General features: G+C 43.2%; 1 protein-coding gene across 4 annotated transcripts in view; it reads right to left on the bottom strand.

Annotated features, from left to right (window-relative positions):
• The window catches only part of il10rb (interleukin 10 receptor, beta), a 69,350-nt gene extending 46,490 nt beyond the window's left edge, over positions 1-22,860 (bottom strand). For 2 of the 4 annotated variants that reach the window (XR_015859906.1, XM_088383301.1), the window contains exons 1-2: positions 22,539-22,859; positions 4,392-4,521 (exon numbers count right to left, since the gene is read on the bottom strand). Coding sequence is in view for 3 of the 4 variants with exons in the window: in XM_088383301.1 (XP_088239427.1) it covers positions 4,392-4,521; positions 22,539-22,617 (209 nt within the window). In the remaining variant the exon portion in view is untranslated. Of the gene's footprint in view, positions 1-4,391; positions 4,522-22,121; positions 22,286-22,538 lie in introns of those variants that run through there. The other 2 variants (XM_088383303.1, XM_088383302.1) reach the window with 2 other exon arrangements.
• Positions 22,861-23,332: the final 472 nt, after the last annotated feature.

The following is a 23,332-nucleotide window of genomic DNA, read 5'->3' as shown; positions in this document are numbered from 1 at the left end:
TCATCTTACAACTCGGAACACAAAGACGCTTTTAAAGCAATGCGACAGAGAGCGCCCGGCCCACTGCGGTTGCACGATCAGACTAAATTAAGCTCCCTGCACACTGAGGTCCACTTAAATTTTGGAAAGTACATCAGGACTTTACAAATATTTTCTAAATTTCAGCTGCAGCTCTGTCACAATAATGCTATTAAAGCGGTGCAGTTGCGCGGTCGGCGACGCGCTACGTTTGCGCGTTCGGCGGTGCGCTGCAGTTGCGCGATCGGACAAAATTAAGCTCCCTGCGCACTTAGGTCCACTTGAATTTTGGAAAGTACATCAGGAGTTTAAAAATATTTTCTAAATTTCAGCGACAGCTCTGTCACAATAATGCAACCAGCGCAGTGTAGTTGTGCGGTCGGCGACGCGCTACGGTTGCGCGTTCGGCGGTGCGCTGCAGTTGCGCGATCGGACAAAAATGCGCGAATGAAAAAGTGCTTAAAAAAGTCTTGAAACGGATTAAAAAAAATCCATTACTTGTAATGGGAAAAATACATTCGGAATTCGACCGATTCACTTTTCGAACCGCCCTCTGTAACAGATTGTGGTCGAAAACTGAGGCTTGACTATTATATTCACCTTGGTAGTCCACCGAGCAAAGGTTTTGTTACCAAAACTGTTGGAATTGAGTGATGAAATTAATGGTTTTGGGGTTGCTATACTGCCAAAATCCAGGAGTTTCCAGGGAGCTTTTCCCCCTGAGCCCCCTCCGGGGCGTTGCCCCTGGCCCCTTGCATTACCCAATGGGTGCCTGTGGGGCCCATTGGGGTGGGCATGCGGCCCCCAGACCCCGGCTACTTTTTAGTGTTTTTTTTCATTTGCCGTTCTCATCTCTGCACATGCTTTTAAAAGTAAAAACGTACCATTGTTTTTTTTGTTTCAATGTGCTCCTTAATGTTCCTAGCGCCGCAACCTCCATAGCTTATCACAAAGAACAGCTTGACAAAGAATGCACAAAACCTTCCCCGGGACATCTAATTTACGGATATGTTCAGTCAGACAGGTGGTTACTGACTGTGTTCCGAGTTGTAAGATGACGCTGCTCTCGAGTCATGCCCATCTGAAGCAGTTCTTGATCCCGTTCGACTTGTCTTTTTCCCTGGCATGATCCTCGTCTTTTTTCTCTAAAACTTAGGCGATGCTGGCGAAAACTTTTGCTGATTCAGCAAATGAGTAGGCAAATGATGTGACGAAAGAAGCGCCAAAATGCTGCTGAAAATAAGGCGGATGTTGTCACAATACTGCTGCCAGCCACTCCCCCCCCCCCCCTTGAGATATATGTACAAACAATTTTCTCAATGGATCTACACGATTCACGAAAATGATACTTCCGACAGAAAAAAAACACGGAAATCCGCGGATCCGCGGAAATTTCTCATCCCTGCTCAAGGTACTTTACATATAGAGCAGGTCTACAACCGGGCACAGCAGAATAGTTGTTTTCCAACCCAGAGGTTGGGAATTCAATCCTTGACCATTGTAACCGTATCAAAGTAGCCTTGAGCAAAATACTGAACCTAGTTGCTCCTAATCTAGTCATCAGTAGATAAATGAGGAATTCAGTGTAAAACGGTTTGAGAGCCTCAACAGGTAGAAAAGCACACAAATGAAAGACCAATTCCCATTTACAGCCACATTTCTCACACATTAAGAGCTGGGCATCTTCGGTTTCCTACAGTGCTGCATTGTGCTCCCAACAAAGCAGAGACAATATGCCTGTGAATCATGGTGAGTATTTTAAGCTACTTTTATATATCTTACATAGCTCAATAATTAGTTCCTGTCTCATAGTAACTCGATAACGATATTAATGCATACCGTATTTTTCGGACTATAAATCGCATTTTGTTTTCATAGTTTGGGTGGGGGGGGCGACTTATACTGAGGAGCAACTTATGTGAATTTTTCACACATTTTCAAAATAAAAAAAAAACGTGAATTTTTCACAAATTTTGGAAATTCCAAAAAGAAAAAAAAGTGAAACGGCAATAAACAAACCGCGATGTAGCAAGGGATTACTATAATTTGAACTGCAAGTAACCTCAGCGGCGCGGCGGTTGTTTATATAAAGGACAAAGATTGATCACGGGATGACGAAGATGATGAAGGGCCCCACGTACCACCGGCAACATTAGCGGCTTTGTTTGTACGTGACACGGAGGACGAAGAGTTTGAAGGATTTAATGATTTGGAGTGACACAGAAGGTTTGAAAAACTATTATGGCTTTTACGCACACCCGGTCCTACTCTAAGGAGCTCTCTTTCACCTCCGTGGATGGAAGTCGGGGGTCGGCGCTTGGCCGGGTGGCTGTCCAGGGACAATGGATGGGGCTCGGACATGGCTTTTACGCACGCCAGGTCCTATTCTACGGAGCTGTCTTCCACCTCCGTGGCTGGAAGTTGGGGGCCGGCGCTCGGCAGCTGGCTGTCCGGGGACGATCGATAGATTTAATGAATTGGAGTGACACAGATGGTTTTATAAACGTGTTATTTATGTAATAGTTATTTGAATAACTCTGAATGTTACGTCAGGCCTGTTCTCAGCTCTTCGTTTGTGTTCATGTCACGTTAGCATACCTATTGTTTAGCCTGTTCTTGTTCGTTCATGTCTGTTCTTGGTATTGGATTTTGTCGAATAAATTTCCCCCAAAATGCGACTTCTACTCCGGAGCGACTTATATATGTTTTTTTTCCACTCTATTGTACATTTTATGGCTAATGCGACGTATATTCCGGAGCGACTTTTAGTCCGAAAAATACGGTACTTTCTTCGCTCTTTGGTGCATACCGCCTACTGTACAATGCTGTACTGCGCAGTCTATTTGGGTAAGCTTGCCCTTATAACAAACACATGCCAGACAGGCTGTTCCTGTCAGCCTCAGTGAAATGGGCATCTCTCACTGACTGAGAGGTTTGTCAGTACTTGACCATGTTTGTGACAGTTACACAGAAAATCCACTTGCATCAGCGCTTAGTCCATTTTTTTTTTAAACTTTGACATCATCTGTGCGCAAAATGGGCATCTATGTCAGATACGCAAGAAACAAAAGAAGCATTGGCTTTGCAGAATCAGTATTTGTCACTACAATCTAAAATTATAGGTGAGCATTTGTACTGTAGGTGAGCATTTGTACTGGAGTTAAAATGTAGACTCATGGTGAAATGTAATGCATCAAGCCCACTGAAATCACCAAACGCTTAAATGTTTCACCTCCGAGGGGTTTCACAGTTGAGCTTGTATGGGTTCTGCTCATGTTCCCCTTGTCTGCAAACCTAGGCCTTTCCTTTACTCTAGTAAAATGCTAATCTTTGTCTCTTTAGAGAGAAAGCCAACAAAATAAAATCTTTGCAATAATATGCTGTATGTGCCCCCACTAGCCTAAACATGGCATTCTAACTAATACTGCATTTGTGTCATATGAATCAAGCAGAAAAGTCCCTGTTTTTATCCATCTAAGCAGTCAGCAATTCTGCCACTTGCTGTCGACTGAAAATTACATCACAGTTGTTCAGGGCGTAGGGCACCAGTGGCGGCTCACCCTACTAGACTAGTGATAGGCGCATTTTATGCTAAAGAAAACTTTGGGTTGATTTTTAAGCTCAGCTTTGTACTTTACTGAAGTACTTTTGTACTTTTCATACTAGCTTACTTATTTGTCTTGCTGATACGTGTTTTACATCAGCTCAGTTCATGTTCATTACCTTCAACTTGGAGGTAGTTGCTGACATTGTTTTAGGTTCATAGAAACAACTCAAAATGTGTTTAATGCCCAAATACTGTTTTCCCTAATGTAGCGTTCCAATGTCTTGGTACACTAGTATTTTTTTTCATAGCTTCTACACACTCCACACTTGTATTTTCTATAGCCAATGTTTGTACAATGGCACGAGTGATGACCTTTACCTTCTTTTAGTTTGAGTTGTTTTCCCCCAAGGAAGGTCTCAAATTCCTGTTTGTCAAACCAAACAATTATAATTTTTGTCTTTCTCTGTAAAACCCAAAATTCAATGGAAAAGGTCACTCTGGCGCAACAAACCATGACTGTGACGAGTCGCAATATTTTTTCTCACATGAAAAATTGATGTGTTCCCAAAAATGATGATCTTATTTTTTATCCATCCATCCATCCATCCATCCATCCATCCATCCATCCATCCATCCATCCATCCATCCATCCATCCATCCATCCATCCATCCATCCATCCATCCATCCATCCATCCATCCATCCATCCTCTATACCGCTTGTAGCCAACAAAAATGTCTCATTCACACTCACACACACACACGCGCGCGCGCACACACACACACACATGCACACGACTCAAAACTGTGATGCGCAGCACTACTTACGACATATATTGTACAGAGAAAGAAACAGCTTGACTCTTTGAAGTAGCCCTGTTCCATTCCCACTTAAGTGTGTAATTGGTGTTCAAGGTAATGAAGTCAACTTTCTGTGGCGGAGGCAGGTCTTCACTCACTGCAAAAAACAAAAAAGGACAACACATGACCTCATAGCCCATTTTATGTACTTGTGGTCTTAAGACATGCTGTTAACAGAGTTAACATGCCCAGCTCCGATACAGGCAAAGAGGAAGCACACGAGACTTTCCATTGTCTGACACCACCTAGAAACAGGTATGTCTGATCGCTCTTTATTTGAATAGCCATAATTTAGTCACAGTTACTGTAAAAGAAGAAACAATTAATGAATAACAATTCGCAATTCCCCCTACACTTGTCAGGATTCAACAGAGGACTGAGGAGAGGGAAGACGACTGCCAAGATATCAAGCCTCCAATGCAATGTGCCGCCCTCCAGAGCCATATACCTCGCCGTGACTGGTTCATTCAACTCTGCTCACCACAAGTGTCATTCATATCAATCTTGCGGGCCGCACTAACATTAATTTTTCATATTAAGATGGGGGCCGCAAATTATCGTCCCGGGGGCCGCAGTTGGCCCGCGGGCTGGGAGTTTGAGACCCCTGTTCTAGAAGATCAGGGGCTTAGAACCCAGATTTATTTTTATTTATTTATTTATTTGTGTTTGTTTGTTTGTTTGTTTTTAAAAACATTTTTTTTAAGAAATTGCATCTATTTTTTTCATTCTAAATTCTTGTTAAATCTTTATTCTCAGATGGGTTGTTGCAACAGATAGAATCCTTTTTATTTTGTCTTAAGACTAAACTAAGGCCAAACAGCCTCTATTTAAGTTGTATTTTATACACACTATACATGTTTCACAGCACATTGATATTACTGTATTGTTATTTATTTCTCCGATGTCAGTTGACACTTAAAAGCACTAAATGTTAAAAATGGACAGTCACGTTACTGATAGCCAGCTAGCAAAATCAAAACGTCACAAACCTGGCGCATCAGTCTGTGTAGCAGCAGCTGTTGCTGGTGGTGGCAGTGGTGTAGCTATCCGCTTTTTGAAAAAGCTTCTGAGATCCATAATCCTTTTATTGGTAGCCTATCAGTTTAAAATTTGCCACGGGGGCACTCGAGTCCTAAACGCTGGCAGGCAGCTGCAACAAGAGGACGAGGGGAAACACTTCTTCTATTCTGGGCAGGCAGGCGATATGGTGCTTTCCTACGCATGCTGCTACCCACTGGTGAATTTCTGCACTGCTCATTATACGCAGACCTTGCTCAGATCCCGGGCTTTTGAAAAAAAACAGCCGAGGCTCAAGCCCAAGTAGCCACCCCCTTTATCCGCCTATGGATTGAATGCAAGGCGGCATTGTTGTCAGAGGAGGAGCAACAGAGCTGGATTGGTATGGTATACATATACATGCCTTGCGAAAGTATTCGGTCCCCTTGAACCTTTCAACATTTCGCCACATTTCAGGCTTCAAAAATAAAGATATAAAATTTTATTTTTTTGTCAAGAATCAACAAGTGGGACACAATCGTGAAGTGGAACGAAATTTATTGGATAATTTAAACTTTTTTAACAAATAAAAAACTGAAAAGTGGGGCGTGCAATATTATTCGGCCCCTTTACTTTCAGTGCAGCAATCTCACTCCAGAAGTTCAGTGAGGATCTTTGAATGATCCAATGTTGTCCTAAATGATAAATAGAATGCACCTGTGTGTAATCAAGTCTCCGTATAAATGCACCTGCTCTTTGATAGTCTCAGGGTTCTGTTTAAAGCGCAGAGAGAACCATTAAGACAAAGGAACACACCAGGCAGGTCCGAGATACTGTTGTGGAGAAGTTTAAAGCCGGATTTGGATACAAAAAGATTTCTCAAGCTTTAAACATCTCAAGGAGCACTGTGCAAGCAATTATATTGAAATGGAAGGAGTATCAGACCACTGCAAATCTACCAAGACCTGGCCGTCCCTCCAAACTTTCATCTCAAACAAGGAGAAGACTGATCAGAGATGCAGCCAAGAGGCCCATGTTCACTTTGGATGAACTGCAGAAAACTACAGCTGAGGTGGGAGAGTCTGTCCATAGGACAACAGTCAGTTGTGCACTGCACAAATCTGGCTTTTATGGAAGAGTGGCAAGAAGAAAGCCATTTCTCAAAGATATCCATAAAAAGTCTAGTTTAAAGTTTGCCACAAGCCACCTGGGAGACACACCAAACATGTGGAAGAAGGTGCTCTGGTCGGATGAATCCAAAATCGAACTTTTTGGCCACCATGCAAAACGATATGTTTGGCGTAAAAGCAACACAGCTCATCACCCTGAACACACCATCCCCACTGTCGAACATGGTGGTGGCAGCATCATGGTTTGGGCCTGCTTTTCTTCAGCAGGGACAGGGAAGATGGCTAAAATTGATGGGAAGATGGATGGAGCCAAATACAGGACCATTCTGGAAGAAAACCTGTTGGAGTCTGCAAAAGACCTGAGACTGGAACGGAGATTTATCTTCCAACAGGACAATGATCCAAAACATAAAGCCAAATCTACAATGGAATGGTTCACAAATAGACGTATCCAGGTGTTAGTCAAAGTCAAAGTCAAAGTCAGCTTTATTGTCAATTTCTCCACATGCCAAAGACACACAAAGAAACCGAAATTTCGTTCCCCCCTATCCCACGGTGACAAGACATGGCCCACAACAGACAAACAAGTAAAGAAGTATAACAACAGCGTGCTGAATAAATAATGAATAAATAACACAACAGATAAATAAATAAGAGGAGCAAAAAAAAAGGAGCAAGTGAGTGTACAGCAGACATTCCAGAAAGTAGTGCAACAGTGCCGCACGCTACGGAGAAGGGGGTAGCGCGTTCAGGGTCCTAACAGCCTGGAGAAAGAAGCTGTTGGCGAGTCTGGTGGTGCGGGAGCGCAGGCTCCTGTACCTCTTCCCAGAGGGCAGAAGGTCAAACAAAGAGTGAGCCGGGTGACTCACATCTCTCGCAATCGAGGTTGCCTTGCGGGCGAGATGGGAGGTGTAAATGTCCTTCAGGGAGGGGAGCGAAGCACCAATAATCTTACCAGCCGTATTCACTATGCGCTGCAGGGCCTTCAAGTCCTGTTCAGTGCAGTTACCACCCCAGACAGCGATGCAACTGGTGAGGATGCTCTCAATGCTGCCACGGTAGAATGTAGACAGGACTGCCTGAGGAGCACATGCACCCCTGAGCTTCCGCAGGAAGTACAGGCGGCGCTGAGCTTTCTTTGCCAGTGACGAGGTGTTTGCGGACCAGGAGAGGTCCTCACTGATGTGCACCCCCAGGAACTTGGTGCAGCTCACCCTCTCCACCACAGCACCGTCGATGATCAGCGGCAGGTGTTTTGTGTGACCCTTCCGAAAGTCAACAACGATTTCCTTGGTCTTGTTGACGTTCAGCAGGAGGTTGTTGTCCCTGCACCACGTGGTCAGAAGGTCAACTTCCGACCTGTACGGAGTCTCGTCGCCCTTCGTGATGAGACCCACCAGAGTCGTGTCGTCAGCAAACTTCACTATGCGGTTGTTGCTGTCGGTCGCAGTGCAGTCATGCGTCAGCAGGGTGAAGAGCAATGGACTGAGCACGCAGCCCTGGGGGGCCCCCGTGCTCAGCGTGATGCTGGCGGAGATTTTGTCGCTAACACGCACCACCTGAGTCCTCTGACAGAGGAAGTCCAGTAGCCAGTTGCAGAGGGAGGTACCGAGGCCCAGCTCGTAGAGTTTGCAGATAAATCGCTGCGGCACAATGGTGTTGAAGGCAGACCTGAAGTCCACAAACAGCAACCTCACATATGAGTCCTTACTCTCCAGGTGGGTGAGGGCCGAGTGGAGGGCAGAGCAGATGGCATCCTCAGCGGACCGTTTGGCACGGTACGCAAACTGGAAAGGGTCAATGGTGGGGGGGAGAACGGATTTGATGTGCTCCATGACAAGCCGCTCAAAGCACTCCATGATGATGGGCGTCAGTGCCACGGGGCGGTAGTCATTGAAGCAGGACGGTGCAGGTTTCTTCGGCACAGGAACGATGGTGGCAGCCTTGAAACACGAGGGGACAATGGCCTGCTGCAGGGAAACGTTAAAGATGTCCGTCGGCAGGTAAAAAGGACAGCACTTGATGATCACAAACTCCGCAAGTGGCGAGCAGTGCTTACATACCACCACAGAGTCCCGGCACCATTCTTCTCGGACGTAGACGCATATTCCACCTCCTCGCGACTTTCCCCCTCGTACAATGGCACGGTCCGCCCCATAGCACGCTAGCCGCTCCAGATGCACGGCAGAGTCCGGAATGTTGTCAGTCAACCAGGTCTCGGTGAACACGAGCACACAGCAGTTCCGCACCGTCCGGTTCGTAGACCTCAGCAGGCGAACGTAATCCATTTTGTTGTCCAGCGATCGAACATTCGCCAGAAGAATGGAGGGCACCGCCGGGCGCGCTGGGTTGGCCGCCAGCCTAGCCCGGACACCTCCGCGCTTGCCCCTCTTCTGCCTCCTCGCACACCGTTTCCGACGGCTCCCAACCAGGGGAGGAATAGCGGGCGAGGTCGGCGACGTTTCAGGACGTAGCAGTCCGAGCGCCTTTAATGTCGCCGCTTCAAAGTCCAGAACGCCACAAAACCCACTTCTGCCGATGTCGAGCAGAACCTGCCTGCTGTACTTGTAGCACGATAAAGCACGACGCGACGAACACATAAGACTGTCGGACGAACACTCATTAGACGAACAAATCACCGTACTGACGGGACAGAGAGTGGCCGCTGCGTGTGCACGCGCCGCCATCTTGCATCATTCTTGCATGACTTAGAATGGCCAAGTCAAAATCCAGACCTGAATCCAATCGAGAATCTGTGGAAAGAGCTGAAGACTGCTGTTCACAAACGCTCTCCATCCAACCTCATTGAGCTCGAGCTGTTTTGCAAGGAAGAATGGGCAAGAAATCCAGTCTCTCCATGTGCAAAACTGATAGACATACCCCAAGCGACTTGCAGCTGTAATTGCAGCAAAAGGTGGCGCTACAAAGTATGAGCGCAAGGGGGCCGAATAATATTGCACGCCCCACATTTCAGTTTTTTATTTGTTAAAAAAGTTTAAATTATCCAATAAATTTTGTTCCACTTCACGATTGTGTCCCACTTGTTGATTCTTGACAAAAAATTAAAATTTTATATCTTTGTGTTTGAAGCCTGAAATGTGGCGAAATGTTCAAAGGTTCAAGGGGGCCGAATACTTTTGCAAGGCACTAGTATGGTATACATACTGTCAAGTGGCATGGTGGTACAAGATGGTATAAAATTAGGTATTGAATTTGGCCCAGGCACATTGGCTATCCCAAAACATGTAGTAATTCCAAAATTTCACCAGGAGATGGTGTTAAAGCTTGACATGGGGTGACCTGATGGAAATTAACAAATCTAATAAATTAAATTGTTAGCAATTGGGAGGACACGACCTGTTCAAACACGTAGCAACACACAATTTTGGAATATGAGTTTGCTATGCCATAATTTTAAGAGGTAACAGCTTGAGCAATATCAATATTTCTGTTTAAGTTGGAGGAACCCATTATTATGTTAAGTAATATTATGGGTTGAGATTGATCTATATTAGACAAGATATATGTGATTAATGTTGCAATGTTTTGTCCAACCTGTATTTAACATTGGTGTTCCATCCATACCTGAATATATTAAGTTGAGAGGAGACATTAAGGGCTAGTAGGGAAAGAACGAGCAAAACAGAAAACACCTGCATCCGGTGGCCGGTAGCTGTCAGGCGCAGTGGTTGCTGCTTGAAACAGGGTTGCCAAGACAACCAGAGGTGCAGGGATTCTGACTTTTTATCTGCATATTCCAATGAGATAATGCCAGAAGCCTATAAATATGATGCCCGAATGCAGAGCGGCGCTTCTTCCTAGTCAGGGCGTTAGCCGTGACGCTGCCCGGAGTAAAAGAACGAAGATGGATTTTTCATTCTTTTTGAGATTGAACTAAAATCTACTAAGATGAATTTCCAGAGTCTTCAAATTGGACTTGGTCAAATTTTAAGCTTCGAGGAAGGGCAGAGGAGACAGCCGCTCCGGGCAGAAAGGGGAAGTCGCCAATTTTACTCTTTAGGCTACGCTCCTCACGGCCGGAACCTTTTCTATTTTTTAAACATAATTCGGATTTTGGAACAAAGGAGAGCTGATCACTCGACTTGTTCAACCAAATAGGTTTTTAGACCTTTAGTCTCCTCTTCTGTTTTGAATGGGTGAGTCTTGTTTTCTTTGTTTTTTCGACTTGTAATTCTTTTGCTTGCTTATTCAATAAATATCTTCTTAAGCCTTAATTCGGTTATCGATTATTTCGTAGTAACTATGTTGAGCATGGTTTTATATGCAGTAATTACGACTTTAAAATGGTTTTATTCTCCTATCGTAGTCATTCTTTAAAGCCGTTCAATTCTTTTTAAAGTGAAGACAGCTTTAATCCTTAACATCAGGAATTGTCATATCTGGTTCGAAGTAGTTATCTTGAGCTCAGCTAGGGCGAGGGCGCTCTAGTAAATTAACAAATCCTTGAGGTCTTAACAAAGACATCTAAAAATATCCGTAACATAACAGCAGCTTCAAACAGAAAAAAGGGGAGCCATCAATACGATGCGGTCACTTCGAAGTCTTGCCTCGAATTGAGTTACTCGGCTAGAGCTTCGGGTGACTTGAGAGGGATTGGCGTCGTAAAGAAATTTGATTGATTCTGGTAGAGTCAATTTAACTCGGGTGGTTAGATTACGGACGAATCCCCTAATCCCGGCTAAGACAAACCTGTTACCGGGAAGCCGGTGCCACTTTGATAAAAAGTCTGCGTTTGACAATACACTACCGTTCAAAAGTTCTGAGTCACCCAAACAATTTTGTGTTTTCCATGAAAAGTCACACATATTCACCACCAAACGTTGTGAAATGAATACAAAATGGAGTCAAGACAAGGTTAGAAATAATTATTTGAATTTGAAATAAGATTTTTTTTACATCGAACTTTGCTTTCGTCAAAGAATCTGTTAGGGTTTTCCAGGTTATCTTTATCATAGGATTATGTTGGAATGCAACAGGTAATAAATACCTTACCTTGTCCTCCTTATCACAAGGTCGTAAAACATCCCCTGAGATGTTTAGACTAGAGGACAAGGGCTTCCTATTCAGTCTACTCTTCCCCCCACTCTTTCTCTTAATAAATATGTCCTTGCAGTTGGGAGAGTTTCAGACTTCACTCCTTCAACGTGTAAACTCTCCACCTGCAGGTGTCTAAAAGGACTTACTTGTCTCCCGTGTGGTTCTTGCAAAATAAGTTGGAGTGAGCAAATTTCTAACAGAATCCTCCATTTGCAGCAATTACGGCATTGCAGACCTTTGGCATTCTAGCTGTTAATTTGTTGAGGTAATCTGGAGAAATTGCACCCCACGCTTCCAGAAGCAGCTCCCACAAATTGGATTGATTGGATGGGCACTTCTTGCGTACCATTCGACATTCCCAAAATTGCCAAATTCAAAAATTTCACGTTTTCACGTTTAAATTTTCGACAAAATTTCACGAAATTTGGTTTTTCACCTCTAATTTCTACATTTTTCAACCGATTCAACCCATTCCAACTTTCAACTGTTCATCTTTTGCCAACCTATTCCACAACTTCCCATTTACCAAAAATTCCAAATTTGAAATTCAACCAAATTTTTCTAAATTTCGTTTTTCTATTCTAATTTCTACATTTTTCAATCAATTCTACCCATTCCAACTTTCAACTGTTCATCTTTTGCCTACCTATTCCACAACGTCCCACTTACCAAAAATTCCAAATTTGAAATTCAACCAAATTCTCAAAAATGTCGTTTTTCTACTCTAATTTCTACATTTTTCAACCGATTCAACCCATTCCAACTTTCAATTGTTCATCTTTTGCCAACCTATTCCACAACTTCCCATTTACCAAAAATTCCAAATTTGAAATTCAACCAAATTTTTTCTAAATTTCGTTTTTCTACTCTAATTTCTACATTGTTCAACCGATTCAACCCATTCCAACTTTCAAATTTTCATCTTTTGCCTACCTATTCCACAACTTCCCACTTACCAAAAATTCCAAATTTGAAATTCAACCAAATTCTCCAACATTTTGTTTTTCTACTCTATTTTCTACATTGTTCAACCGATTCAACCCATTCCAACTTTCAACTGTTCATCTTTTGCCTGCCTGTTCCACAACTTCTCACCTACCAAAAATTCCGAATTTTCTAATTTGAAATTCAACCAAATTCTCCAAAATTTCGTTTTTCTACTCTAACTTCTACATTTTTCAACCGATTCAACTCATTCCAACTTTCAACTGTTCATCTTTTGCCTACCTATTCCACAACTTCCCATTTACCAATAATTCCAAATTTGAAATTCAACCAAATTTTTCAAAATTTCGTTTTTCTACTCTAATTTCTACATTTTTCAACCGATTCTACCCATTCCAACTTTCAACTGTTCATCTTTTACCTACCTATTCCACAACTTCCCACTTACCAAAGATTCCAAATTTGAAATTCAACCAAATTCTCAAAAATTTTGTTTTTCTACTTCCATTTCTACATTTCTCTACCGATTCAACCCATTCCAACTTTGAAGTATTCATCTTTTGCCTACCGATTCCAAAACTTCCCTTTACAAAAAATTCCAAATTTTCAAATTTGAAATTCAACCAAATTCTCCCCCAAAAATTTTTTCTACTCTAATTTTTATATTTTTCAACCGATTCAACCCATTCCAACTTTCAACTCCATCTTTTTCCTACCTATTCCCCAAATTCCCACTTACCATAAATTCCACATTTTCAGATTTGAAATTCCACCAAATTCTCAAAAATTCCGAAATTCCACCAAATTCTCCAAAATTCCGTTTTTCACCTCTGTTTTCTACATTTCTCAAGTAATTCAACTCGTTTCAACATCATTCGGCATCATTCCCCAAGAAGTTATTCAAAGTCTTCGCCTTCACACGCAATTTCTCCAGAAATTGCATTTTCTAGTTCAAATCATGCAATAACTGTCTATCACATCTTAATACCTGAACGCTGGGCTAGACTTGTTCTGCGTCGCAGCGTTAGTCCGTTATGCCGCATCATTAGTCCGTTACGCCACATCATTCTTTTACGCCAGCCGAGGCTTGCTTTGAAGTCAGCGGTGCGTATGTTTAGGTCTTTGGCTATTTCCACGGCTTTGAGCTGAATGACAGCACTGCTGATGGGCATCTCGTCCTTTCGTTTCTCGTCCACGTACACGCACACGCACACTCTCCTGTCGAGCTCTTGAAAGCGGCCGCTCTGCGGAACACGGAAAGCTTTTCTGTGATTTTTAGCATTTTTAGGCAATCTTTTTGAGCTCTCCATCTCCGTACATTACACTGTGTGACACTATATTTCACAGCTGCTTTGCAATTGTTTGAAGACTCTGCCTCATTTATCACCATCATCTTGAAGTTTGCATCATAACTTCTCCTCAGCTGCCGGTTAACCTGGCCGATCTTCGACCCACTTTTCTCCAGATTGTCGCTACGTTTCTCCATTTTCTGTTATCTCTTCTCTTATTTTCTTCTCTATTCTTTCTTACCACTATTTTTTATTTTTCTGCTTTGTGCTACCGCTATTTTTACTTTTATTCTTCTGGGGTGTTAAGTTTAGCATTCGCTTTAAAGACATCTGGTGCCATCTAGTGTTGTGAATGGGTATAATGTCTAATGCATAGGTGTCAAACTCAAAGCCCGGGGGCCAGCTACGGCCCACCAAATCATTTTATGAGGTCAACGAAGACAAATTGTGCTTCGACTACATGTGTCAACACAAAATTTACAAATTGTCTTCACTTGTAAAAAATAGAAAAATTGCCATTTTTTTTAGCATTCATCTTTTTAAAATATTTAAACAGTTTTCACTAGTCTCTTATTTCAAAATTAGTTATTTATCAGTTTATTGTGTCGCCTATACTGTATATATACTATAAGGTGTTGAAAGTCATAATGGCCCTCCAAAGCAAACTATGACTACAATACGGCCCGCGACAAAAATGAGTTTGACACCCCTGGTCTAATGTCTTATTTCAATGCAAAAAACATATAAGAATATTCGGTCCAATACGGTACTTCGCTTGCAAAATGTACAGTCTGAATAGGAACTGTACCGAACGAAAAAAATTAAGTCCGCTTTTGGTCCGGACTAATGGACTTTTCTGGTCTGAATACACCCCAAGTACTAGTTGGTGCATTGTTTGCGCCTCATCTTGTTGTTCAAGTTTTGTCCGCGTCATGTCTTAATGCTGTCCAGGGGGGTATTCCAGAAAGCAGGTTCAATATACTCTGAATCTAACCCTGAAGTCTGAGTTCACTTACTCTGAGATGGGAGACTCTGGGTATTCGGTTCCAGAAAAGCTGAGTTAGTTCAATCAACTCTGAGTACGTTCACCTGGAGTTACGCGCGTGCACAACTCCTATAAAAAGCCATTATCAATCGAGCCCTGATACCATGAGTCACCATGACAACTGAGGAAAAACAGATCACCTTATTTTACTTTAAAGGCCCAGAGACACCGGTATATGTATAAATCAGTTTTAGTTAGCTTATGAGCTTATAAATATAAATTGACGATCGAAACAACGAAAAGGAAGCTGTTGCTCTGAAAAATATAATTTAAATTTGCCGCGCAGACGAGTTTGACTGCACCGAGCCGCCCCCTTCTAGACTGGGGAAGAAGCCGGAAGTGACGTTTCAAGTTGTTCGCGTTTAGCTTCAGTGAATGTAAACAAAAAGAGAAGAGGGGCCAGCGCGGAGACGTCGGGCCAGGCTTGCGGCCAACCCAGCTCGCCCAGCCGTGCCTTCCATTCTCCTGGCGTACGTTCATTCGCGGGACGACAAGATGGGTTCCGTTCGCCTGATAGGATCCACGAACCGGACAGTGCGTGCCTGCTGTGTGCTCATGTTCACAGTGGCCTGGTTGACTGTCATCTTTCCGGACTCTGCTGTGCATCGGGAGCGGCTAGCGTGCTATCACTCTTATTGTTCATTGATGTTGACTTCTTGTTTTCCTGAGTTGTTTACTTGTATGTGCATTGTGAACTCTGACTTGTCACCCTGGGATAGTGAGAAACGTAATTTCAATCTCTTTGTGTGTCTTGACATGCGGAGGAATTGACAATAAAGGAGACTTTGACTTTGAGACTGACTTTGACTGAATGACGGGAGGGGCACAATTCAGAAAACGTGCTCAGCTCGTCGAAAAAATGCGATTTAAGCAATAAAATTAAAAATGCGCCTAAAACCTAAACCAAACGTTGCGGGTGGTCAGTTCTTCATGTGTCGTGGTCAACTCGGCACTCTAAAGCCCCCAAGAGCACTTTTTTCTATGCCAACCTAACCAGAGCGACGGGAGGGGCACAAATCAGAAAACGTGCTCAGCTCGTCGAGAAAATGTGATTTAAGCAATAAAATTAAAAACGCGATTTAAACCTAAACCATACGCTGCAGGTGGTCATTTCTTCATGTGCCGAGATCAACTCTGCACTCTAAAGCCCCCAAGAGCACTTTTTACTATGCCAACCTAACCAGAGCGACGGGAGGGGCACAATTCAGAAAACATGCTCAGGTCAGCCCAAGTGAACTGCTAGATTCATCATATTCTGCGTCAAAAGAGGTTTCTGAATCGCATAAAATGATGCTAATATTGCCGCTAGAAACGGAGCTGTCGCTATCATCTGCCATGTTGTTTGGGTTTGTTGAGATCCGGATGCACAACTTGTGACGTCACAGTAATGCCGCCACCAGTGTGGCTGCGTGCGGAACCCGATCAATGAACTGCATTTAATTTTAGCTTTATTTTTAGTAATCGGTGTCCATTTTTAATTTCCAATGCGGCAAATGTGTTCTCTTTATACTTCTATCAAATTCCGTTCTAATTGAAAAAAAAAAGGGATGTCTCTGGGCCTTTAATGGTCCTTGAGCAGGCCTACGGCAAGTACGACCGTATTTTTTTGCCGCAAATCAAATACGGCTGCAGCAGCAAAGAAGAGAGAGACGTCATGGGAGTAAATTGCTGCTCAATGCGCAAGTTTGGATGTACCATTTCGTTGATATAACGTCCAACCATAAGAACATAGCATAGTCTATAATTCTGAATTTAAGTAGGAATGAAATCTTATTTTCATTTAGGTGCAATTCAACAGGAGAAAGAAATGACTTGGAAGTGGCTCAAAATAAAACAGTCAAAAAGGTAAGGCATGTTTTGCTAGGCTGTGATTGCTCCTCACTTTGATTTTAATTTTATTACTTTAAATGGACTCACGCTATTAAACAAAGTCAGTATTACCGTATTGGCGCGAATAAAAGACGACCCTGATTATAAGACAACCCACACTTTTTCAAGACTCAAGTTTGAAAAAAGACTTTTTGAACACCAAATTAAATTTTTATACAGAAAATGATTACTTCTGAAACAAATGATTATAACAATATATTCGAGAGGAAAAGCATGTTATTTTGCCTCATTCAAATCATGCCAAATCTGTCTATCACATCTTAATATCTGAAGCTTTAAATATGTACACTAAAGTGCAATCACCCCCTCAGTGAGTTGTCACCTTACCGTGGTGGAGGGGTTTGCGTGTCCCAATGATCGTAGGAGCCATGTCTGGGGCTTCATGCCTCTGGTGGGGTCACCCATGGCAAAAGGGTCCTAGGTGAGGGGCCAGACAAAGCACGGCTCAAAAAGCCCCTTATGACAAAAAAGACATATAGACTCAGATTTCCCTCGCCCAGACGCGGGTCACCGGGGACCCCCTCTGGAGCCAGGCCTGGTGGTGGGGCTCGAAGGCGAGCATCTGGCATCTGGGCCCATTGGGCCCAGCCAGGCACAGCCCGAAAAGGAAACGTGGGTCCCCCTTTCCATGGGCTCACCACCTATGGGAGGGGCCAAAGGGGTCAGGTGCATTGTGAGCTGGGCGGCGGCCAAAGGCAGGGACCTTGGCGGTCCGATCCCCGGCTGCAGAAGCTGGCTCTTGGGACATGGAATGTCACATCTCTGGCTGGAAATGAGCCCGAGCTGGTGTGCGAGGGGGCATGGGAGTTCGCTCTACCAGTCCACATGTGTTTTGTGGACTTGGAGAAGGCATTTGACCGTGTCCCTCGGGAGGTTCTGTGGAGAGTGCTTCGGGAGTACGGGGTGCCGAGCCAAGTGATTAGGGCGGTTCAGTCCCTGTATCACCGATGCCAGAGCTTGGTCTGCAGTTAGTCGGATTTGTTCCCAGTGAGGGTTGGACTCCGCCAAGGCTGCCCTTTATCACTGATTCTTTTCATAATTTTTATGGACAGAATTTATAGGCCCAGCTGAGATGTTGAGGGTGTCCGGTTTGAGGACCTCAGCATCGCGTCTTTGCTTTTTGCAGACGACGTGGTGCTGTTGGCTTCTTCAAGCCGTGATCTCCAGCTCTCACTGGAGCGGTTCGCAGCCGAGTGTGAAGCGGTCGGGATGAGGGTCAGCATCTCCAAATCCGAGTCCATGGTCCTCGGTCGGAAAAGGGTGGAATGCCCTTTCCGGATCGGGGATGAGATCCTTCCCCAAGTGGAGGAGTTCAACTATCTTGGGGTCTAATTCACGAGTGAGGGGATGATGGAGCGCAAGATGGACAGGCGGATCGGTGCAGCGTCTGCAGTAATGCTGACTCTGTACCGGTCTGTCGTGGTAAAGAGAGAGCTGAGCCAAAAGGCAAAGCTCTCAATTTACTGGTCGATTTACGCTCCTACCCTCACCTATGGTCACGAGCTATGGGTCGTCACCGAAAGAACGAGATCCCGGATACAAGCGGCCGAAATGAGTTTCCTCCGCAGGATGTCAGGGCTCCCCCTTAGAGATAGGGTGAGAAGCTCGGTCGTCCGGGAGAGACTTGGAGTAGAGTCGCTGCTCCTCCACGTTGAGAGGAGCCAGATGAGGTGGCTCGGGCATCTCATCAGGATGCCTCCCGGACGCCTCCCTGGGGAGGTGTTCCGGGCATGTCCCACCGGTAGGAGACCCCGTGGACGACCCAGGACGCGCTGGAGAGATTATGTCTCTCAGCTGGCCTGGGAACGTCTTGGGATCCCCGGGATGAGCTGGATGAGGTGGCTGGAGAGAGGGAAGTCTGGGAGTCCCTCCTAAAGCTGCTGCCCCCGCGACCCGACCCCGGATAAGCGGAAGAAGATGGATGGATGCGTGGATGGATGGATGAAAGTGCAATCACATTTGTAAATGAATGGCTTCTGGTTTTTGAACTGTAAATAAACCTATTGTTTCTGTTGGCGAGCTTAAGGACTGTATAGGGCACAGGTGTCAAACTCAAGACCCGGGGGCCAGATACGGCCCGGCACATCATTTTATGTGGCCCGCAAAGACAATTTGTGCATCAAATTCGTGTCATTAGAATTGCAACTTGTCTTCACTTTTAATAATGTCTTTTTTTAAATATTTTACAAGTTTTTACTCATCTGATTTGTAAAGGAGTTGTTTGTCAGTTTGTTTTGTAGCTTTTCCTGTATATAATATGAGGTGCTCATACATTTATTTGGGTCATAATGGACCTCCAAAAGAAGCTATGACTACAATGCGGCCCGTGAAAAAAATGAGTTTGGCACGGTTATGACATGGTTATGCTCTTTTCGCTCCCAGGTGTCGGTCAGAACACAGGAGGGAAGACGTGGTTCAGTTTTGATTGCTTTACTGAATTATTGGCAAAAAAGTAACGGGCACTGTGGCTCATAGGGGTATACAGGCAAACTGGCAAAAGTGTATAGGCACATGTTTGGTCGTAAGGATGTGAGAGCAGGTGCGCGTAGTGTACATGTGTGAGTCTTTGGTTGTGTAAATGTGATTCTTGTGTGTGTGATTCTTGTGTGAAGCGTGTGAAGGTGTGTGTGGTTTGTGGGGTGTGTGCGTGTGGTTCTGCAACAGACAGATATACAGCACGTAAGTCAATGCTCAACTTCTGACGTCACACAACACAACGGCACACATTACATAACTGACTGGATGTAATGGTTCCACTATACTAAATAACCATAAATGAAATACTCTCTGCAACACACCAAACATAAGTCATCGAGACATCAACATACATCTGCTGGCGACCGTTAGTCGCCGTGCCGTTGCGTGACGGCTACTCGTACGATGCGATGCAAACTTAAAGGAGCGCGCCGAAGCTATCAATCAAACGGCGCACACACGAAACAAATCGCGATCGGACAAACGGCACAACAGCAGACAGTAGTAACAATGAAATGTATACACTCACTTTGTGTCAAAGACGCACACGATCACAGCAACACCAAACCACGAAACCAGCATCTTTTAACTTACCGCTGCGCATAAGCTCCAACAAACGCGATAAGCTGAGGTAACTCATGCGAGACTTAAGGCGCGGAGACGTAACTGTCCAACATTTTAACATCAACATAGGAACCTTTCTAACAGTTTCTCCATTTCCTGTTATCTCTTCTCTTATTTTCTTCTTTTCTTTCTTACCGCTATTTTTTATTTTTCTTCTTCGTGCTACCGCTATTTTTATTTTTATACTTCGTGACAGGGGTTTGCTTTGGCCTGGGGAGTTAAGTTCAGCATTCGCTTTAAAGATATCTGGTGCTATCTAGCATTGTGAACGGGTATAATGTCTAGATCCCGAATGTAAGACAACCCCCACTTTTTCAGTCTTATTTCAATGCAAAAAAAACACCGTCTTATATTCGGTCCAATACGGTAATTGAAACTAAAATATTCATTCAAATATTTTAAACCCCAAACAAAATGCTTTCCAACGTCCTCTCAGTTAATTCTACACTTTGTGGATTAATACTTGACACAAATGCAATTATGTTTTATATCTATTGTAGTCATTTAAAATGTGACATTGTAGCCTACACCAACACTCATTAAAATATTATGTTAAAACAAACGCTGAGTAATGCTCTGCATCCCCGATATTATAAAGAAAATGCCATTTGCAAAAAAAAAAAAAAAATTGTGCTATGCATAAAGGTTGCTCTGATATTAATGCTCGTTCGGGGTGAGTGGAAATCGAACGCATGATGCCCGCACACGAGACAGCTGAGTGTACCTGTCAGGGTTTTCCAGGTTATCTTTATTGTACGATTATGTTGAAATGCAACCTGTAATAAATAACCTAGCTAGATTAGTTTTATGCTTATGTTGGAATGCAACCTGTGATAAATAACCTAGCTTGTCCCATCCTACACAAAGTCGTAAAACACCCCTTGCTATGTTTTGACTAGAGGTCAAGGGCTTTCTCTATTCAGTCCACTCTTACCCCCACCCTGTTTCTCTTAATAAAAATGCTCTTGCAGGAGCCGAGAGTCAGACCTCCATTCGAACATCGCTGTACGCACAGCGACGAATGGACTCTCCACCTGCAGGACTTACTTGTCTCCCGTGTGGTTCTTGCAAAATAAGTTGGAGTGAGCGAATCTCTAACAGTACCACTACACCATTAGGCATCCCACGGCCAACAAAAGTTATTGAGATAAATTATACTGTTTAAAGGAAGCAGTAGCGCTCAAAAAGATATTCTTCTAGAAATGATGAAACATCTTATCCAGTGGTTCTTAAACTTGTTGGAGGTACCGAACCCCACCAGTTTTATATGCGCATTCACCGAACCCCTTGTTAGTGCATTTTTTTTTTTTTTTGTTAAATTCTAGACATATATTTTTTTGACTGGTGCACAAAATAAGCCATGCATGAACATCACCTTGTTCAAAGAACAAAACCAATGCAATGCATGAACTCACAACAAATTACATACTGGTAAATCAGAATTTACACAATAAATCAGGTTTGTTCGGACCTTCTCAGTGGAGGCTCTGTCGAACCCCTGAGACCGACTCACCGAACCCCTAGGGTTCGATCGAACCCAGGTTAAGAACCACTGATCTAATCTGTGTCGTAAAATTCTCTCGCGACGTAAAGCGTTTCGAATTATTACAGCTTCCATTTCGTTCGGATTTTGAATTAACGGCCAATTCCCGATTAACTGCTTTCTTTGTGTGGGAGGAGACAGATTGAAACTTTGGGTCTTTTATAGTAAACCTGCCAGTGAGCAGGTTATGTTCACAGATTAAGTTACCACAGTAACTGACCCAGAGTTTAATTTGCCTCTCTTACTGGAACGGATAACTCAGAGTTTCCCTTGTTTCACATTACCCGCTCCTTTGGACATATTACTTTACTTTAACACCTCTTGCTTCCCTGATTTGGGTCGTCATCCTGAAGCAATCCTGACACTATTACTATTATTTGTGATACCAATGATCAAATATACTTCAATATAAAATACAGCATAGGAATACATATTGGCAATATAAAACTGTCTTTCCGTCTGGGATTATTTATCTACTGGACCAAATATCAGTTCCAATGTCTAAAAATTGTATTGTATTAATTGCATTATGAATTAATAAAAAGCAATGACTAACCACCACATTAATATAACCCGTAGATAAAGTTCCTCATTACAAATAACTTGAAATTGAAAAAGTAACTTATCACTCCACGCAGACAGTAATATTGTAAAGATTTTACTTTCAAATTCAAGTAACTAATATAAAATATCCTTACTCACCACTGCTAGCGGTTTGGTAAAAAGGTTTGGGGGTACACGAGACAAAAGGAATTCGAAGGGGGGGATTTTTAACGGTAGTTCTGATTCCAACGACAGTAGCCTTCACATCTTTCTTTTGTTCGCTCAGTCAGACTTTTAGGCCACCTCGTATTGAATTTACTTCCGTGTTATTGCTTCCCGCATTTGACACTTAGTGGGCTTTTGGATATCGGCGTGTCTGGGATGTTTAGCGTGATAAATATAACTCGAAATGATGTGAAAAGTACAAAAAAAAAAAGCCCTAAAAATATTGTAAATGGGATTTTACGCCCAAAGAGTAAATCCCGTTTTGTTTTCAAAGCCAAACATGTTTAGTGCCAGCATTAAGTCACGATACAGACGCACAAACGTCACGTTAATAAACAAAAAAAACCTTACCATTTATTGCATGGATCCACACAAAAGAAGAGAACAGAAGAAAAACATGGTCACGGAACATGCCGTTAAGGAATGCCATCTATTCGGTTGTTCTCTTAAAGTTCAGGGTGGCTGTATTTTGGAAACCCCACTGCGTTCTAGTGTTGGCTCGTGAGTGAACAATTCGTTCTAAAAGAACAAATCTTTTCAGTGAACGAGAGTGAACGAATCACTTCCTAAAGTGATTGGTTCTTTTGTTTCATATAACTTCAACCAGTAGGTGTCGAAAATGCCCATTGGAGCTGGTACCACTTTGCCGTAAAATCTCGCCGTAAAACAAAACAAAGAAGAAAATGACGTAACTTCCCGTTCACGAACGAGTCGTGAATTACATTTCCGGTTCACCAACGAACGAATCTGTGAGTGAACGAATCACACACTGAGTGAATCACTCACTGAGTGATTCGCATTTCCAGTTCACCGCGTGAACGGATCAGTGAGGGAACGAATCCTGGCTTTCCCGTTCGTGAACGAGTCAATGCCTTCCTGTGCATCAACGGATCAGTCAGTGAATATGCTGCGTCTCCTGGCGTGAACTATGTAAGACAGAATGTAGATTTACGATTTACTTATAGTAGGTTTTAAATAACTTGTATGCATATATCCTGAGACTGGAAGGTTGTGGGTTCAAACATTTATGTTATATCCTTTGGTGTTTTATTCCTTGTTTTTATATTCGCCAATTAAAACATAAAAATCAGACATTTGGTGAACTGCTTTATATGACAATATGTATATGTGTTTTACGTTGTTAT

This window comes from Syngnathus floridae, chromosome 8 (genome assembly GCF_059516105.1).
Source record: "Syngnathus floridae isolate MCC-2025c chromosome 8, RoL_Sflo_1.0, whole genome shotgun sequence".
NCBI lineage: Eukaryota > Metazoa > Chordata > Actinopteri > Syngnathiformes > Syngnathidae > Syngnathus > Syngnathus floridae.
This window is presented reverse-complemented; position numbering and strand designations above follow the sequence as displayed.